Here is a 20,187-nt window from a genome sequence, read left to right as displayed (position 1 = left end):
AGGAAGGGGGCCCCAAAAGGGAATCAAAACCACACTAGAAAGTTAGTTAGTTTCCATTGGTATCAGCGAGAAAGTACAGATAGCCTTGATCTCCAGGTGCAAATAGCTACCCTGCCAAGCACCCTCCTAATGAATAAATGCACAGCAAATCACACACAGGCTAGAATTGCAGAAAACTCAATAAATAAGACACAAATGAGTTCTGAATAGTGGTGATCTACCAGGTGATTTGAACAGTGATCATTTATTCCAGGCTCAACTAGATAGCACACCTGGTACTCCCTTGGTACATCCAGACACAAGGACGACACGCCAAGCCCATGACCAAATTGGCATGGTCTCAGGCTTGGGAACGAGAAGGGAGTAACTTCTTCAATTTGGATTATAGCAGCCCGCTCATCACTCCAACCTCACCACCCATCTTGGCATCATATTAAAGTGACCAAGGTCAGATGAGCAAACTACCGACCAATTAGAATTCTGTCTGCTAGGGTGGCTATTGGCTATGGTGGTATAGAGCCAATCAATGAAATGACAGTATGAAATGCAATATTGTTTACTAGAACAAACTTAGGAGGAGTTTTCAGTTAATGAATATCCAATAGTAGTAGCCTGCGCCTATAGATGTAGGTGTTACATTTTACTAACCAATAGGATAAGTCAATAAAAGAACGTGAGGGATTTGGTGGAAAGTTGCGGGGTGTAATTTTATGGAGCATATTTGGATGTGTTGGCAAGAGGTAGGATGCAGGATGCGTAGAATTGTGGTGCAGGGGCTGTGGCAGAACGTGTGAATGATGGAGGGAGGATAGCTCAGCGGCAACGTGCCTGCCTTGGAAGCAAGACAACATGAAGCAACACAAGTTCGATACCCGGGTCCGCGCCTTGTAACCTCTGGCTGTTTAAGCGCATTACAAATATGCAACTAAGCCAAAAAAAATAATTTAAAAAATGTAAAATGAAAACATTCTTATGACTAACCAGGAACCGTTTAAAATGTGTTTTCCATTTAAAAGCTTATGTTTTGTATTATGATGATTGAGAATGTTTTAATGTGTTTTCACAGCCATTCATGTTCTTGTGCACTTTTAGTTGCTCAATTTTCTTGAGTTTGTCTAATTATTGATTATCGATTATTGATTGGGATCACCTTAACAGAGAGGTAAACAAAAGAATCTTTGTAGAGCTACCACAGATACTTTTGGCTAGAGAAAGGTAAAAAAGGGTAACAAAAACATGTTTGTTGCACTACCACCAATACCTTTGGCTAGAAAGGGGTAAAGAAAGAATGTGGCGCTACCACAGATGCTTTTGGCTAGAGAGGGGTAAAAAAGGGTAGAAAAAATAAACTGTCATGAACCGCGGATTACGTCCATTCTGGACATCGTGGTCCATGATGCACCGAGGTCTGAACTCTGTGTTCCTTCCAACATGGCCATCTCTTTCGAAACACTGCTTACCAGCTTTGCGCGTTACGTGCAACTTCCTACTAAACAGCCACGCCTCCGCGGCTCTGCGCGTCTCAACGCTACTGCTTGGAGTAGTCAGACATGTGTTGCCGCAGTCCGCTTGGCGCTTCCTTTCTAGTCCTTGTTCCCAATTTCCTGATTATATTTTCCCGTTCTTTCCCTTTCCTTACCCTCCTACTTCCGTGCTTCCTTCCTGGATCCTTTGTGTACTCGGTCCTACAATACTCCCGTACCTCCGAGTCAGGACTTTGTTCCCTTCCTGGTTCCCGATCCAGGATGTTTGAACATTACCCAGCACAGGACATTGCAAATCTCACGCTGGAATCCGAAGACTAGCACACGGGCCTGTATAAATCCCAGACCGTGCGAAGGAAGGAAGTCACTTCCAAGAAGGTCGCAAGAAAAACAGGTGAGAAGGGAGAGACTTGCGACAGATTGAGACGCCTCAAACCTGATACAAAGGCAGATATGGAAGCCGCAGCTCAAGATCTCATGCGAGGTATGCAGGAATTAACCACTAAAGTCCAGAACCTTAAGGCAGAGAATGCAGCATTAAAGCAGTTAGTTTTATCTCTGCAGCCAAAGAAAGTGTCTTGTTGGGAGGAGTAGTGGACAAATACGATGGCTCATCAAAAATCCTCCGTTCCTTCCTTGATTCTTGTTTGGTACATTTTACCTTCAAACCGTACTACTTTTCCACCCCAAGAGCTAAGGTGGGATTTATGATATCACATCTCACGGGCAATGCCTTAACCTGGGCAACCCCCTTAGTCAATGCGGGTGATGCACTCCTGGATGATTACGATGGGTTTGTGGACGCCCTTAAGGCCATGTTTGATCGCCCAGAATTTGTGTATAGTGCACAAGAAAGACTGCTTGAATTCCTACAAGGGTCCCAGGATAGGCTCACATATGTGACTCGCTTTAGAAAATTAGCAAAAGAGGCTGATTGGTCCCAAGAAGCCAGCTTCACCCTCTTTCGGAGAGGTCTGAATGATGAGATAAAGGACGAATTAGCTAGGGTGGCACGCCCAAGCTCCTTCCAAGCTCTCATGAACATCTCCCTACAGATTGATTTCCGGATCCAGGAAAGAAAGGCAGAGAAAAGGAAGCCTAAGCCAACATCCCCAAAGGCAGTCACAGACCACCCCTACAAGAAAGAAGCCATTGCATCACAGGCCTCAGATCCAGGACCCATGCAACTAGGCACCTTCTGAGGACCAATTTCCCCCCACGAAAGGATCCATCGGATCAATACAGGGCTGTGCATGTATTATGCCTCTGATAAACACCTTGTGACAGAGGGTCCTATTGCGCCGCCTCGACATTTGGGAAACGCCAGCTCCCGATCCTAAATGGAGCACAGTTTCGGGAGAAAGATGTTTGCTCCTCATCAATTCCTTCCTTGAACTCCCCAGGACAGAACAATCCCATGATTTTATAGACATTTCTGTCACCTTCCAAAAAAGAATCCTACCCCATCCTGGCCTTCGTGGATTGCGGAGCCATGAGCATTTTCATAGATCATGATTGGGCCCTCAGCCATCACATTCCCGAGAAACAAAGGAGGTAATGCAACCTGTTGAAGCCATTGATGGCAGACCCTTGTCTTCGGGACCCATAACTCATCAAACCAAGGAGATTCTGCTTTCGATAAACAACCATCAAGAAATGATTAGATTTGAAATCATAAGATCTGCCCACTATCCCCTGGTTTTAGGCATGTCTTGGCTGCAGAAACACAATCCATACATCAATTGGGCAGCAGGCTCCTTGTTTCTTGGATCAGAACACTACATGTCCCATTGTTTATCTCTTACCACATTGCCAAGCCCCTCAGAAAATCTCCAGGAACCCCGGCAATCCTCAGTAACAGTCGCCAACATCGTCCAGATTCCCCAGGCTTACCAAACATACTCAGATGTGTTTTCAACAGCCATTGTTCAATATCTCCCACCTCACAGGCCTGAAGATTGTGCCATTGATACTGAACCTGTTACGCTCACCTGGTTCCGACGGGGGCATCGACCGGAAATGGGCCGCTGTTGTTTCCACCAGCGTGACGTGTAGCGCCGAGATGACTGACTGGACTGGCCCGCTCAGCCTAGTTTGTCTGGCTCGCAGGAATATTCTTCTGCAAAAGAGAAGAGGAATTAACCACCCGTGGAATTGAGTGTCAACCCACCTTCCCCACTCCTGTTGTCTTCCCACAGATCACTCTTGATGTCCCCTCCTTAGTCTCACCTGATGGTTTGGAAGGATGAGCTCTCCATCCTGCGTCGACCGCAGGGGCGCGTTGATGACCAGTTACTTCACTGGCGTAGAGGAATTGGTGAGTTCCAGTATTGACTCTAAAGTCCAATTGTTCATAAGAGTTCAAATGTCTGATCTTCACTCTGTCCGATTCCTTGCAGGTTGCCGATTAATCCACTCGAAGATTTCCAAATGGCAATTGGTAAGATTCAGGTAAGTCTATTGTGGTTTTCCCCTTAGGGGCTGGGGTACGGCGATGAAGCAGAGTTGACTGCGCCGACCCGAGATGAGGTGAGTACCCCCCGTGGTAAATCAGGTAAGTCCTTGGGGGTAGCTTGTATAGCCTTAGAGAGTCCCCTTGCTCACCTTGCTGTCTTTGTCTCCTTAGGTGTCGGAGGGCGGCCGCGAGATGGAGAGAGCGTGATGGAATGCTGAAGTACCGCCAAGCAGGTGAGTTCAGCGCGGCGCCGTAGGAATGCAAAGCGATGCTTCAAAGACTTCTGTCTTTCAGCTCCGTGGCAAAATGGATCAGGATTCAGGTAAGGATTAAAGTTAAAACTCCTGTTCTAACCTTTATCCTTCTTTTCTTCTTGTTTCAGGAGTCCCAGGACTGAAGCGGGCGTGGCTGAAGACTGGAGCTGCTGAAAACACAGTGAGCGTTAGGCTGCAGCAAGCAGAATAACGCGAAGCATGTGTAGCTGTCTGGGCGTGGTTTAAATAGCCTTGGAAGAAGATCCAGGTAAGTATTCTTCCACAGCCCCACCCAAGTAACAAAATAGTCCCTTCAGTAAAATAGTCCCTCCTAAGCCTCATTTGGCTTGAGTCTTCATGCAGCATGGTCTGCCTCAGGTGAGTATGCAGCATGGTCTGCTTCAGGTAAGTTATCAATAATGAGCCTGGCGCCCATGGCACCAGGACTGACATTATCTTTATGAGCCTGGCGCCATAGGCGCCAGGACTGCACCCAAACAGCCCCTAACTGGGGCTTTTGGGCATGCTCCAAGTGGCATGATGCCTGCTTCCGGGGCTGCTGGGCCTGGTCTGGTCTTCCGGGGGCAGGCATCATGACAGAACCTTCAGCTGTGATTCCCTTTGGAAGAAGGTTCATTCTATCCGAGCCAGAAAAGAGGGCCCTCCGAGAACATCTGGACACCAACCTAACAAACGGAACTATTCGGCCTTCCAAGTCCCCAGTGGGAGCCAATCTCTTCTTCGTTCCTAAGAAAGATTCCAAAGAGCTTAGACCACGTTTGGATTACCGTGGCCTCAATGAATGCACCCTCAAGGACCGTTACCCATTACCTCTTATTTCGGACATCCTGGAGGCAGTGAGGGGGGCAGTCATCTTCACTAAACTCGATTTCAGGGGTGCCTACCATCTCATTCGTATAAAACAAGGCGATGAGTGGAAAACAGCCTTCAGAACTCCCTTTGGCCACTTTGAGTATCTGGTGATGCCCTTTGGACTTGCTAATGCCGCCGCCGTATTCCAACGTTTCATGGATCAGGTTTTTTCTGACATGTTGTTCCTTTTCGTCATTGTATACCTAGACAACATATTGATTTACTCCAAGGAACCTCAAAAACACCCAGAACACGTCTACAGCGTTTACGTGAACATAAACTCCTGGCCAAACCTGAAAAATGTCTTTTCCATGTATCAACCGTTCACTACCTCGGATTTGTTCTTAGCCCAAAAGGCATCTGAATGGATTCTTCCAAGGTTGATGCCATAATGTCTTGGCCTGTTCCTACCACTGTGAAACACATTCAATCCTTCCTGGGGCTAGCTAACTTTTACAGGAAATTCATACCCACGTTTTCCGACATTGTACACCCTATTGTCACACTTTTAAAGAAAGACACTCCGTTTCAGTGGTCCTCAGCTCAGGGGTCAGCATTTCAACGATTGAAATCGGAGTTCACTCGAGCCCCTATCCTAGCTCAACCTGATACAGATCGACCCTTCCTAGTTGAAACTGATGCATCCGACTACACCATCGGAGCAGTATTGAAACAAGAACTTGATGACAAGATGGAACATCCCATTGCCTATCTCTCCCGTACTTTGACTCCCAGTGAAACTAATTATTCCGTCCTGGAGAAGGAGTTGCTAGCCATCCAACAAGCCTTCACTGACTGGCGTCATCTCCTTCTGGGAGCCAAACACCCAGTACAAGTCTGTACGGACCATCGGAACTTACAGGTCTTACAATCCCTGGAATGCAGAAACAGCCGTTTTTTGCCCAATATCAATTCCAAATCCACCATTTTCCTGTAGCACATAACCTCATAGCTGATGCCCTGTCCAGGCGTCCTGATTATGAGCCCCTTGAGGACCGGGCTTTTCCCAAGATGTTCCTAACAGTGTTTGTTGCCCAAGCCATTACACTACTGGAGGATATTCGAGCCAAGACACCGTCTTCCGAACTTTGGAAGGAGTTTAAAGGAAGCAATTTAAGGAATCTCATGATGAAGGATGGATTTCTATTCAAGGAAACACCGCTGGCTATTCCCACACAAGAGCCGAGACATAAGATCACAAATCTATGCCATGATACCCTCCATTCCGGACACCATGGAATCACCAACACCCTCCGTCTTATACAGAGACATTTCTGGTGGCCAAGGATGAATGACGACGTAAGAACTTATGTCCAATCCTGTGCAGTGTGCAATCAGAATGAATATGATAACAGAAGACCAGTAGGTCTCTTACACCAACCAGCGATACCAACAAGACCTTGGGAAATCATCGCCACAGATTTTATCGTGGAATTACCCCCATCCAGAGGATACACAACCATAATGGTTACCATCGATTTGTTTACACACATGGCTCATTTTACACCTTTGTACAAGCTACCATCTTCACCTGAATTGGCTGGGATTTTTCTGGAACACATATTCAGACTCCCTGGACTACCTTCCAAGATCATTTCCAACAGAGGGCCCCAGCATATATCCCAGTTTTGGAAACAACTATGTCGGATATTGGGGATCCAGCGCACATTGCCCTCGGGGTATCATCCACAGACCAATGGAGCAACTGAACAAGTCAACCAGACCTTGGAACAGTACCTTCGTTGCTTCGCCACCAAGGTACAGGATGATTGGTCACTCTTGATTCCTGTGGCCGAATTCACCTACAACAATTCGGATCATTCAGCTATCAAGATCAGTCTGTTCTTTTGCAGCCAAGGATTTCACCCTTCAGTACTACCCTCCGTTCTTCCACATCCTACCCCAGTTCCTGCGGTCGATTCCTGGATTGAAACACTGCTCAATGTGCACAAGAAAGCCAAAGAACACCTGGAAAAGGCCCAAAAAGTTGTTAAACACTATGCAGACACCAAGAGAAGGCCTAGTCCTTCCTATGCAGTAGGAGATAAGGTTTGGTTGTCTTCGAAACTCCTTCCGCGACTTCTACGACCAAATAAGTTGGCTCCCAGGTATTATGGACCTTTCTCTATAAAGGAAATTGTTAATCCAGTGCCCTATCGACTCCGACTTCCAGAGTCGTGGAAAAGGATCCATCCAGTCTTCCACACTTCTCTGTTAAAACCATTTGTACAATCCACTCGAACTGCTCCAAGACCAACTCCAGTAATTGTCAATAATCAACTCGAATTCGAGGTTTCCAGGAATGTGACTCCAGGTACAGAAGAGGTCAACTCCAGTATTTGGTCAAATGGAAAGGATATCCTCCCAGTGAGCGCACCTGGGAACCTGTCTCTAACATGAATGCCCCCCGATTGATACAAAGATATCATCATATCCACCCAGGCAAACCCAGAGGTGCGGGGCTTCGGAGGAGGCATGCTGTCCTGAACCGCCGATTACGTCCATTCTGGACTTCATGGTCCATGATGCACCGTGGTCTTAACTCCGTGTTCCTTCCAACATGGCCGTCTCTTTCGAAACACTGCTTACTAGCCTTTGCGCGTTACATGCAACTTCCTACTAAACAGCCATGCCCCCGCGGTTCTGCGCGTCTCAATGCTACTGCTTGGAGTAGTCAGAAGTGTGTTGCTGGAGTCCGCTCGGTGCTTCCTTTCTAGTCCTTGTTCCCAATTCCCTGATTATATTTTCCCTTTCTTTCCCTTTCCTTACCCTCCTACTTCTGTGCTTCCTTCCTGGATCCTTTCTGTACTCGGTCCTACAATTCTCCCGTACCTCCGAGTCAGGACTTTGTTCCCTTCCTGGTTCCCGATCCTGGATGTTTGAACGTTACCCAGCACAGGACATTGCAAACCTCACGCTGGAATCCGAAGACTCACACATGGGCCTGTATAAATCCCGGACCGTGCGAAAGAAGGAAGTCACTTTCAAGAAGGTCGCAAGTAAAGAAAAACAGGTGAGAAAGTGAGAGACTTGTGACACAAACTTTGTGGCGCTTCCATTTATGCTTTTGGTAAGGGGTAAAATAAAAATGTTTGTGCCGCTACCACAGATGCTTTTGGCTAGAGAGGGGTAAAAAAAAGAATGTGGCGCTACCTCAGGTACTTTGCCTAGAGAGGGGTAAAAAAAAGAATGTTTGTGGAGCTACCACCGATGCATTTGGCTTTCTGAAGTAATGCCCATCGGTGAACAACATGTGGCCTCCGTCAGCACATGAACACTGTTTATTACATCCTCAAATTGGGCTCCTTTAGCCCCCCTAGAGCTCACCTATAGCTTCTCTCCATGATAGTCTCTTGAGAGCCACAGAGAGCCCTTCTTCGGGGCCTAACACAAGGAAGGGCCAATCAGGAGCTTCCTTGGCATGTCACCTTTAACTCCCACAAGTGCTGTCAATTGTCTGCGAGGTGACCAGTTTGTTTCTTCACAAAACTCATGCATAAATACTTAAGAATAAAATCTTATTTTTTGCATTGCTTTATATATTTGACAATTTTCTAATCTATTCTGATGGCCTTATGTGCATTTCAGTGTTCAAATATCCCTCTCTGGGCGATTGTTTCTGGGCATGTCACTTAAAGCAGCATTAGAGCATGTAATCTTCTCTTTAGAAAATCACAGAGTGTAGAATGCAGGCCCCAACCAATAAGAAAAGCCGACACTCCATGCTCACAGAGTGCAGAATGCAGGCCCCAACCAATAAGAAAAGCCGACACTCCATGCTCACAGAGTGCAGAATGCAGGCCCCAACCAATAAGAAAAGCCGACACTCCATGCTCACAGAGTGTAGAATGCAGGCCACCAATAGGCAAAGCCTACACTCCATGCTCACAGAGTGCAGAATGCAGGCCCCAACCAATAAGAAAAGCCGACACTCCATGCTCACAGAGTGCAGAATGCAGGCCCCAACCAATAAGAAAAGCCGACACTCCATGCTCACAGAGTGTAGAATGCAGGCCCCAACCAATAAGAAAAGCCGACACTCCATGCTCACAGAGTGCAGAATGCAGCCCCCAACCAATAAGAAAAGCCGACACTCCATGCTCACAGAGTGTAGAATGCAGGCCCCAACCAATAAGAAAAGCCGACACTCCATGCTCACAGAGTGTAGAATGCAGGCCCCAACCAATATGAAAAGCCGACACTCCATGCTCACAGAGTGTAGAATGCAGGCCCCAACCAATAAGAAAAGCCGACACTCCATGCTCACAGAGTGTAGAATGCAGGCCCCAACCAATAAGAAAAGCCGACACTCCATGCTCACAGAGTGCAGAATGCAGGCCCCAACCAATAATAAAAGCCGACACTCCATGCTCACAGAGTGCAGAATGCAGCCCCCAACCAATAAGAAAAGCCGACACTCCATGCTCACAGAGTGCAGAATGCAGGCCCCAACCAATAATAAAAGCCGACACTCCATGCTCACAGAGTGCAGAATGCAGGCCCCAAGCCGACACTCCATGCTCACAGAGTGCAGAATGCAGGCCCCAACCAATAATAAAAGCCGACACTCCATGCTGCTTTGGTTCTTCTTCTGTTTGCAGCATCCTAGACAACCAGAAAAGTTGGAATGCAGGCTTTAACGGCCTGTAAGAGACTGTATTGCAAGCATCACTCTGGGCAAGGAGACATGGATTGATCTATCTGTCTATCTGCCTATCTCTCTATCTCTATCTATCCATCTGCTTATCTATCTGACCACATGCCCATCCAGCCATTGATCAGTTTGCCCACCCGCACGTCTGTCTTTCTTTCTATCTATGTTTCTATCTATCTTTCTGCCCACCTATCTACCAACCTATCTACCAACCTATCTATCTATCCATCAGACCCCTGCCTGTCAATCTCCATACCTCTCTGTCTTTCTCTGTCTCTCACACAAACACACGCACGCACCCACACACACTTTTTTTTCTTTTCGGATTGCCATGTAGTCATTGTCTTGAAAAAATAAAGCAGATATTCATTTTGGCATATTCCTAATGGCTCCCTCTTGGTACTGACGTTTTTCGTTAACAGATAAAAGGAATTCTAAGAATAACGCTTTTTGGAAATTGAGTAGGCCCTGGATGGATCTCTCCTGAGAGAGAGATCAAAGGCGTTCTCGATCAATGGAACGCAGATGGGGTGCCAGCTGATATAAACTACTTTCTCATAATATCAGTGTAATCTCTATATGTCTTTTACACAAGCATGCCAGAACCGCCTCCTTGCTCATAGATTTATTTTGAGCTCGGTTGGTCTGGTCAACGCGAAGCAACCCCCCTCCTCCCCCTTTCACCTCTGGGAATGGAAGTGGAGAACAGAACCCATTTCAGGGATCAGTGCAGCTCCTACCATCAGAGTGTGAGGAGTTCATGAGAAAGGTCATGGGCGTGGTGCAGGTGGGCACTGCTATATTCAATTATTCTGTTACTAAACTGCACAAATTCTTCAGTTATTTTGTGTCATCAGTATGGGGCTCTGTGGTAAAAAGAGGTCCCTGGCACAGGGCCTACAACATACACAAATATAGAACACTCACAAGGAATCCCCAGTGAAAACCACAGGCTCTCGTAATGCCCTACCAGTGGGCTGAACAATTAAGGTTTCAATTACTAAATGATTAACAGCATTTATGCATTATTACTCTTCATATTCAAAGACCAAAGCTTCAAGAGCGATCGTAGCACAGTGTTATTTTAATGTATGTACAGAGATGAGGCAGTGAAGCACTGAGAAGGGTTTACACGATGCCTATGCATTTCGGATATGATCCGTCTTCAGGGCCAAACCCTTAGCTCCCACTCCTACTCTAAAACTCTGTTTCTCTTCACTCATCCCACATGAGTGTGGTTAGCATGCGCGGATCTGCATCATTAGATTTCAGCAGTTTCCACCGGCATGTTGTGTAGGTGAAAAAACGAATTCATTCACTGGTGCAATCCGTGTCCGCAAAACCATGTGTCTAAATTGCGATCAGTCAAATTTACAAAATACCTGGTGGCACAAAAATCCATTAGAGTGAACAGGTTATTCGATTCGTTGAGACCCTCTGTTTTCAGATATATTTTCATTGTGGCTGGGCACCCTGTAGTCATTTAGTTCAAAATCGAATGACCCGTCGTTCATGGGTAAATTGCTCAGTTGTAATCTGTCCTCACCGCCCCACTATTCTCCAAGGGCAGCGTACATGTATAACATGCACTATGCATTGCCATCCGAACCCAACATGAAATACATCTGTGTAGCATACTAGAATAGTACTAAATAAGCCTGTTTACAATCTCTATAGGTATATCATTTGAGAACAGTAGACCTTAATAGTGTACACAGGATGAGATTATTAGAAATGTAATCAGTAGTCTAATCTGTGATCTGAAGCCATGAAATTTGTGTACAAGCCGGCACCAGCCCAACTGAACTCGTTTAGTCAGTCTGATATCACTACAAGTTTTTAGGGAGCAGATCGTGGTCTCAGTGTGCACAATAATTTAACAAAAATCCTAAACAGAATTCTGAACAAACACATTTGGAATTGGCTGTGGGTCAGAGCGACTGTCTTTCGGAGGACTATTTGGTGCTAATCCCTTCTGGAATGTTCTCCTTTCCAGCACTCCTCTCTCCTCTTCGAATACTTCACTCACCTCTTTTCATCCTCCTTTGCCATTTCCAACCTTACTCTGTTCTTCACTTCCTCCCTTTCCATTCCTTGGGGCCGTTCTCTCCAACTGTCTCTATTCTTGGGCCCCCATGTCAACCTCTGAATTGCTGTGCACCCTCTTTCTCCTCCTCTCAATCCCTGCACATTCTCCCACTCCAGTGTTGTGCTCTTTCCTTCTATGTCTACTTCGCTCCATCTATTTCTTTCACCCTCTCTATTTTTGAGTTTTATTGTGGTTTTGCCCTTTGTACTCCTTAGCTCCCATCTCCATCTTTCCTTTTTTGTCCCTCTTCGCCATACATTTCTCCCACCTCTGATGATACACGTCTCTGAATAAGTTTAATGAAAAGTATCAGGTGGTCCCACTGCCACTTCTATAATACTTACCAGATCACATGCGTGCCGGAACTCAATTAGAATTGCTAAATTCAGCAGGGGGCATGCCACCATGTGACCCAACTGTAGAACACAGCAAGTCAGGAACCATAACTCAAGGAGAACTCTTTTTCCTTAGTGTGGGCAGCATGAGTGGAATTCCAGATCTGAGGCTAGCTGCAGAGTGATGATGAGCAGGTAACCAAACATATCTGTGTGTATGCGTAGGCATGCATGCTATGGGTTGTGTGAGAAACCAGAAGGTGTCTCACCTGCTAGTCCCTGGGGATCTGTCATCCAGGTGGCCAGGACACGGCCATCACTTTTGGATCCAGTTCCTGGGGGTGGACCAGTGCAGGAGGATCACCTGGGTGAGGGGTCTTCGGGGAGGAGGAGTGGGACACTGGATGGTGAGACGTGGTATACCCCTCCCTGTGACACCTTTGCCCCATCCTACCCGATGAGGTATTTAGAAAGTCAATCCCCCACCCCTTTCCTTTCAAGAACACTTTCACATGGACAGCTTGCTCTGGGAGAAAACAGATTCACACCTGAGCATTGTACCTGACATGTCCCACTACTATGGTCAGGCAAAGTCAGGCAATTACTGGTAATTATTCACACCTGATGTCCATTAAACTTCCCCACCCAGATAACACCCTGAGTGAGGCAAAGCACACGAAAGAACAGTACTTTCCTGACAGCAGATGAACGAACAAAGGAAGGAAGACGGCAAACCAAGAAGGGTACGGAAGGAGGGAAATATCCTTGACCTTTTCGGCAAGAGACCGTTGCTTTCTGGAACCCTTCAGATTAGAAAGCGTGAGGCCAGGATACCAGACCAAAGAATCCTGTATTATGTGTCAGAGATACCCAGGGCCCTCCTGCACGACTGACTAATCTTGGCTCCAAAATTAAAAGCAGTGCCATAGAGATCAACACAGCCGGTGAGTTGGGGAGACCGATGCAAGGCCGGTCTGTGTTGAAGTCAATGTTGCAAGCAGCAACATTGTATAAAAAGCAAAAGAACGAAGAATGAAACGTGTGTGGTGAAAGATCCAAGGAAAGCTTAATTGCTGATGAATGTTTAAACATTAAAGGAAAAGATACAATACCAGTGACAGAGTGGTCCGGCACCACGAGGGTACTCAATTGAAGGTCTCTGTAAGGTATCCAGCTAAGAAGTGGCAGAAACGAAAATAGAAGATTGGCAAGAACCTTTTGAAAAGTGAATCGAAGTGGTCCTGCAACGGTTTAAGCAAAACCCATTGCACATTCGAAAGCCTTTGATTTTTTATATCAATAGGAAAATGTGGAAAGTGACATTACATGGTCCGAAGCATGAACGAGGGAGACCAATTCAGAACACTGTGATAAAGGGGTCTGAGCCCGAACGAGGGAGATCCATGGTCCGGACCCGATCGAGAGAGACCAAATGTGAACATTGTGATAAAAAGGGGTCTGAGCCTGAAGGAGGAAGACCCGTGGTGAATACTGGAAGCTAGAACTTGTGAATGTGAAAATCCTGATAAGAAAGGAACTTTGGTGATTGTTTGCTACGACAAGCCCTCTTCAGTAAGAGACTGTTATTACGAAAGAGGCTTTGGCAGAAGGCCCTAATACTTATGCTTTGAACTGTATCCTCGTGATAGAGAAGCCAGAGGTGTACGAAGGTCTACTGTGCCACCTTGCCCTGTACTGAAAATGGGGGGAAGGGAAGAAACCTGCTCAACTATCCTGACATATTATTTCTTGAACACTTTTCGTTTTGCATACATTATTGTCCCACACCATTTTGTATTTAGAAGTAAGGATTGGTAATAGGTTTATTAGTATACGCCCTTTTATTATGACAGAGACCCGACTAGGACTGTGTTATTAATATTTGATGGTCATAGCTTGCTCCCATCCTTAGATTTAGGTTTATATAGGAGTTCAACCAACCCATTGAAGTTCAATAGACACCCTTGAACTGTGATCACTTGTGTCTGTCTTCACTGTTTGATACCATGCCTTCCTTACAGTTGTATATGTCTGTGAATGTATGCACATGTGAACTCATAAGTGAGTGAACGTGCGTGCAGGGTGTTTTGGGGATGGGTCTTGTGAATGCAAGCACTTGGAGTCAATGAATGTGGATGAATGTGGTGGGGCCAGGAACGTGCAGGGAAAAGGAGTGCTTTCTTAGTGCTAGCAAATGTTGGCAAGAGGGGATGACCTTCCCACACCCCAAGCGGTTTAGAATAACTCAAAGGCCGTGAAGTGCAATATAAGAGCCCAGGTGGGAGAGGGTGTGCTACTAAAGTGCTTTACGCAATCTTATTATTGCATGCTTCATAGACGTAGTGCACATGTGGGAACAAACACCATCTTAGATGTTAGCAGCCATATTAAAACACAAGACACAAATGCGGCACAGTAGCCAGCATCACAGGCCTAAGCCACGAACATGACAAAAGGAATAGGTTGCATCCCGGGCACTGGCGAGAAAGGCCAGAGCTACAGAGATCCATAAACCCTTTGTTTTCTTAAAAGTTGCCAATCTTTGTGCTTTGGGAGGAATGTGCCCAGCAACGCCACAGGAGGAGGGTTGAGCTCCTTTGTGTAACACAATCGCACAAGAAGGAGGGCACAGGCCTCCGACCCCCACCAGTCCCAACTCTAAGTGGTAGCACCCAAATGCCCTAGACTTAAGACCCCTGAATTCCAAGACACCGTAGGGAAGGCATGGTATCAAAAAGTATGACACTGACACAACGGGTACTATCCGTAAAATCTTCATTGAAATTATTGGGGTTGGAGAAACTTCTATTCTGCCCTATAACTAAGATGGGAGTAGTCTCGACAATCAAATAACAAATAATGCAGTCCTTAATGCCTGCCCTATCTCTTGTACAAAAAAGTGAAAAAAAGGAGAAATGTATGCAAAAGGAAAAATCGGTGTTCAAATAAATAAGTGTGGTTGAACCAGCTCTCCTCTCCACGTTAGACCTCACGGAGTAAGGCTGTCCTTATAGGCAGGATGACACTCTCTGGCTCGGCATCCAATACAATAAACAGTTCCAAAACGTGGATTGAAGCCCGTCTGGCCTTCCATGTTTAAGTCTCTTTTCTCCATTTCCAAAATAATGTTTCAACCAAAACGTTCACAAAGGTTCTGTGGGGCTCAGACCTTGCACTACACAGTTCTTGTAGGTTCCCCTCTGCTGAACTCAGACCTCTCACAATAAAGTTCAACACAAATTTGAAAGGGGCTCCCTTCCCCAAGCTTATTTCACTTTGGGCCTCCCTCTGTCGTGCTCGGACCACTTTCAGATGTCGAAGACTTTCGAATGTGCTTTTCAGACCACTGTAGGACCACTTTGACTCAAAACTTACAGTTCAATTTTCACTTTCCCCTTCTCTAGGAGTTAAACTTCTTTATTTCACTTTTTTTATTTTGCTGTTCATACGCTTTATCACTTCAAACAAATTTACTTTTGAGTCGGCTACTTCCTTTCACCGGACCACTCTGTTACTTAGTATTGCTGATTTTGCAGCTATCTTTACTTTCAAAGTTAATTCACAGGTCTGCCTTCCCTCACATCTCATCCACACATGTGCAGCCTTCACTTGCAACATGATGTTGTTACTTCAAACTTTAATACGCACCAGTCTCTCAGGTCCCCTGCCAACTCACTGGCTGTGTGCATCTCTATCTTGGTTTTGCGATATCCAATTTACGAGTCAAGGTTAGTACCACAGACTTGGCCCTGCTTGCCCAACTCTGCCATTCACCTGGGAGTATTGCTGGCATCCTTGAAACATAATGCAGTCTTCACTTGTGGGATGTGTCCTTCTCCATGTGTTTTCTGCGGCAACGACCTCTGGTAGGGAACTCTGGGTTTTCGGCCTGCTGCTCTTGCCCCTTGGCCCGTTGCTCTGCTCCAGTAGATTTGCCCTCATCCCAGAAGTTCTGCTCGTATTTGTGTTCTGGCTTGCTCAGAGTGTGTCTCTGGGTGCTGCCTTTTATTCGCGTGAGGAGAGCTAACTGGTATCAGGTGTATGCACTTAGAGTCAAGTGCTTCACTTGGCCTTATCCGATTAGCGAGACATGTCCAGTACGATGTGTGAAAGTTAAAGTTGTTACTCTCAGTCACCCTCTTCCAGAGCCCAGTGTTTGTGTAAAAGGGGGTTAGGGGTTGGGACCTCGGTGAATCCTAAAAAGTAGGATGGGTTGAATAAACAAAATAGGGCGTCTCGCCATCAGCTGCCTCAGTGCTACTCACCGAAAACCCCTCACCCAGGTTATCCTCCTACACTGGACCACCCCCACGGTCTGGATCCAAAGGCGATGGCCATCTACCACCTGAGAGAGAGATCCTGGGGACTAGCGGGTGAGACACCCTCTGGTTTCTCACAGTGCCAGTCATCCCCAGACCACTGATCATAAACCTGTTAGATCACCGATTGATCAAGAAAGATCAGAAAGCAGGACTTTCTGTCTTCACTTCTGAGTCACTTGATTTGTGCTGCGAGGTGCAGGGAGGGATAAAAGTATAGCCCAGAACTAGGGTGGGAGATCTTGGAGAGATGCCAGCCTCTCTGGGATCGAGCAAAGTTTGTGAGTTAGTATGACCTCTACTTTTCCCCGGGCCCCTCTCTCCTTGTACCAGATGCACTGCTACATAGATAGAGATGTATTGTTTATTCTTCACATAATTGCCAATTAGCTGCCACCTCAGGACCGATGACTGCAGCATTACCCACTTGGAAGAAGATGGACAGAAAGGGCTGGAATCAATGACCTGGCATCCCATATGGAGCAGGCAGCCTATGTATAGGGTCTCACCAACCAGCTGTGCATGTTTTTATGGTATGTAATGATGTCACTGATGAGGCGATATATCTTCTTAAAGTGCTGCTCATGCAGATTTTGACATAACGTTCGGCAGCAGCAGAGCTCTTTGCTGATGCATTCCTATATTTAGTAATAAAATGCTTGTTATCCTTGCAAGAGGTGTCTTGGGCCTTTTTTCCCTCATAGGTTGTATTTTTTGTGGTGTGAGCGTTGAGGGGCTTTCCTACATTTGGTGACCCCGACGTGATCCAGCAATCTCTGCGATTATGGAGGCTTCCAGGCCACTTCTCTGAGGGGGCTGCACCCACCTGCAGCGACCAGTCCCGATCACGTAACCTGCAGAGGTGTGCAGAAGCCATTTTCACAGAATTCCTGTCTGCTCTTTGGAGCAGGCTTGGCTCCTGGGAGAGTGCAGATCGTTATTGTGACCCAGGGACAGAGGAGCTTGGGTGAACGGGCAGACGTGAGTACACCCCTTGTGAGGGATAACAAGGAGAGGTATGGCAGCAAACAGTAAGGGGCCACCTACAAACAAAAAGGTGATTGGTGGAAGGTTTTGAATAAATCTGAACCACTGGCACCACTCTGGGCAACCTTCCGCAAACCCTTTTTTCAGCCTGTCTGTGTCATTGCAAAAGAGGTCGAGCCATATGCAAATCAGTCAGGTACTGCCACCAATAGTAGAAGCCCAGCCAAAGTGCTAGTCCAGGTCCCCTCTGCACCATTGAAAAAAGGGTCCAGCCATATTCAAATCATTCAGGTACTGCCACCAGTGGTAGCAGCCCTGCCCGAATTGTTAGGCCAGGTCCCCTCTACATGGAAACACATGCAACCCCAGATTTGTTTCGGCCTTGTTGAGCCTCCCCAGTGAGGTGCAGGTTGGTTCCCTGTGGTGCAGCGAGCAAGGGACACATGTCTGTGCATATCCTCTCTCGCATAGGGAGACAAACTACAAACAAAAAATTTATGGGTGGAAGGTTTTGAATAAATATGAACCACTGGTACAGCTCTGGGCAAGCTTCCGCACCACAGTTTGTTAGCCCGTCCCTGCCATTGCAAAAGGGGTCCAGCCATATGCAAATCAGGCAGGTACTGCCACTAATGGTAGCAGCACAGCCCAATCTGCTAGGCCAGGTCCCCTATGCACAGAAGCACAAGAAACCCCAGATATGTTTCGGCCTTATTGTGCCTCAGTGAGGTGCAGCTTGTTCTCTATGGCACACGCGAGCAAGGGACTCACGTCTGGGCATACCCTCTCTCACATAGGGAGACAAACTACAAACAACAAAGTGATGGGTGGAAGGTTTTGAATAACTCTGAACCACTGGCACTGCTCTGGACATTGCTCTGGCAACCATCCGCACCACAGTTTTATTAGCCTGTCTGCACCATTTCCAAAGGGGTACAGCCATATGTAAATAAGTCAGTTACTGCCACCAATGGTAGCAGCCCAGACCGAACTGCTAGGCCAGGTCCCCTCTGCATGGAAACACAAGCACCCCCAGACATATTTCGGCAAAGGTTAGGATTAATTCCAAACATTCCAGCCATCACCTCTTTTGTTTTGCGTAAATCACCACGAGTGTGATGGGTATGCCCAGACTTGGGTCCGGTGCCTGCTGGGCATAGAGACACAAGCTACTTCTCACTGATGAGGCCCAACAAGGCCGAAACATGTTGCAGGATGCTTGCGGTCTCGTGCAGAAGGGAGAATGTGACCAAGTAGTTTGGTTTGGACTGCCTCTTTTGGGGTGGGACTAAGCGTGATTTGTATATGGTCTTTGCCCCTTTGTAATGGCTTGGCAGGCGATGAACGATAGTCTGGAGGATTGCCCAGAGCAATGCCAGAGGTAAGGATTAATTCCAAACCTTCCAGTCATCACCTCATTTGTTTTGCGACATTGAGGGGCAATGCTGGCACATATCAGTGCAACCAGCATGGACATCTTTGCTTGCAATGGCATTACTGGCTATTTGAGTACAGCAAACATGAGGGTATAATTACATGGGATAATGGCACACATTTGTGCAGCCAGCATGGGTATTTCTTTTACAATGGAATTACTGGCATGATAAGAAAAGCAAACAAGACTGTGTTTTTACATAGGAATACTTCTTACAGTGGTAATAATGGCATTAAGGGGGGAAGCCAGAATGAAAATGGCAGAATACTGGCATAAATTATTGGCAAAGGCGTCGTGAAAATGTGTTGGGAAATGCTCTTGTGCGTATTGTTGGTGACCTGGAAGCGTTTTGATTTTTTTCATCGGTTACCTTACAACAGTTATTGTACATTGTGTGGCTTTGTCTCAAAAAGTGTGGTCTACAATGCACTGCGTTAAGCCAATATGTGTGGGAAATAATCAATTTAAAAAAAAATCAAAATATTTACTAGCTGCGCCTGGTCTATAGCTCATGGTCCATCCTAAACCCACAGCAGCAGAATTGCCCCACATACCCCTTACCCACATTATAAAAATAAATGCATGTGAGTTTTTGTTTTTTTGGTGGAGGGCGGATTGATCTCCCATAGCCCAATGCCACTGGGAAAAGTGACTCTTGATAACCTCTGCTTCATAAAACAGGTATCATGCTTCTTTCCTCGTACCACAAGCTAGTAGTTAACACATAAAACTACTAGCCACAATGAAACACAGTGTCTAGTATTTATTTTTTCTTTGGCCCCCCCTGCAGATTCACAGACCCACCCGCACTGGCCCACAACATAAAAATATGCATGTGTAATAGTGAGGCATAAGTAAATTCTGTTGGGGGGCTGTTCCGTCCCCCGCCTCACAGTCTTTGGAACATCCACCGCCTAGACTACATCCCTATATCCACTATGAACTGTCCACCACTGTTAGTAATAAAAAGGATATGATTAAGAAACCAAAAAGCTCCTCACATACTCAGTCCCCGGTCTCGCTCATCCTGGTCTCCCTCTTGTTTCTTCTTGCAGCGGCAGCAAAGGCGCTTGATGATGATGTAGATGTGGCTGAAGATGATCATTGGCGGAGGCAAGACAGGCCTGTCGTGGAACGTCATGATCAGCTGGTATCGCTGAAATTTCCAAACTTGGTTGGAAATTGACTTCACTTCAAAGAAGGTGTTGCTGGAAGACAGGGTTTTGAGAATTTTTGTTAAAGAGAAGTAATAGGTTATCACAATTCAAAAAAGCATTGAATGAGAGCGATTGATTTCACTGA

At 46.3% G+C, this 20,187-nt stretch overlaps 1 protein-coding gene across 1 annotated transcript in view; it reads right to left on the bottom strand.

The window, feature by feature from the left end:
- TRPM1 (transient receptor potential cation channel subfamily M member 1) overlaps window positions 1-20,187 on the bottom strand; it is a 594,536-nt gene that overhangs the window by 26,389 nt on the left and 547,960 nt on the right. The window contains exon 25 of the mRNA XM_069624914.1: window positions 19,891-20,093. Within this exon, the coding sequence (XP_069481015.1) occupies window positions 19,891-20,093 (203 nt within the window). The remainder of the gene's footprint in view (window positions 1-19,890; window positions 20,094-20,187) is intronic.

The sequence above is a fragment of the Ambystoma mexicanum genome, chromosome 11 (genome assembly GCF_040938575.1).
Source record: "Ambystoma mexicanum isolate Mex_15411 chromosome 11, UKY_AmexF1_1, whole genome shotgun sequence".
Lineage (NCBI taxonomy): Eukaryota > Metazoa > Chordata > Amphibia > Caudata > Ambystomatidae > Ambystoma > Ambystoma mexicanum.
This window is presented reverse-complemented; position numbering and strand designations above follow the sequence as displayed.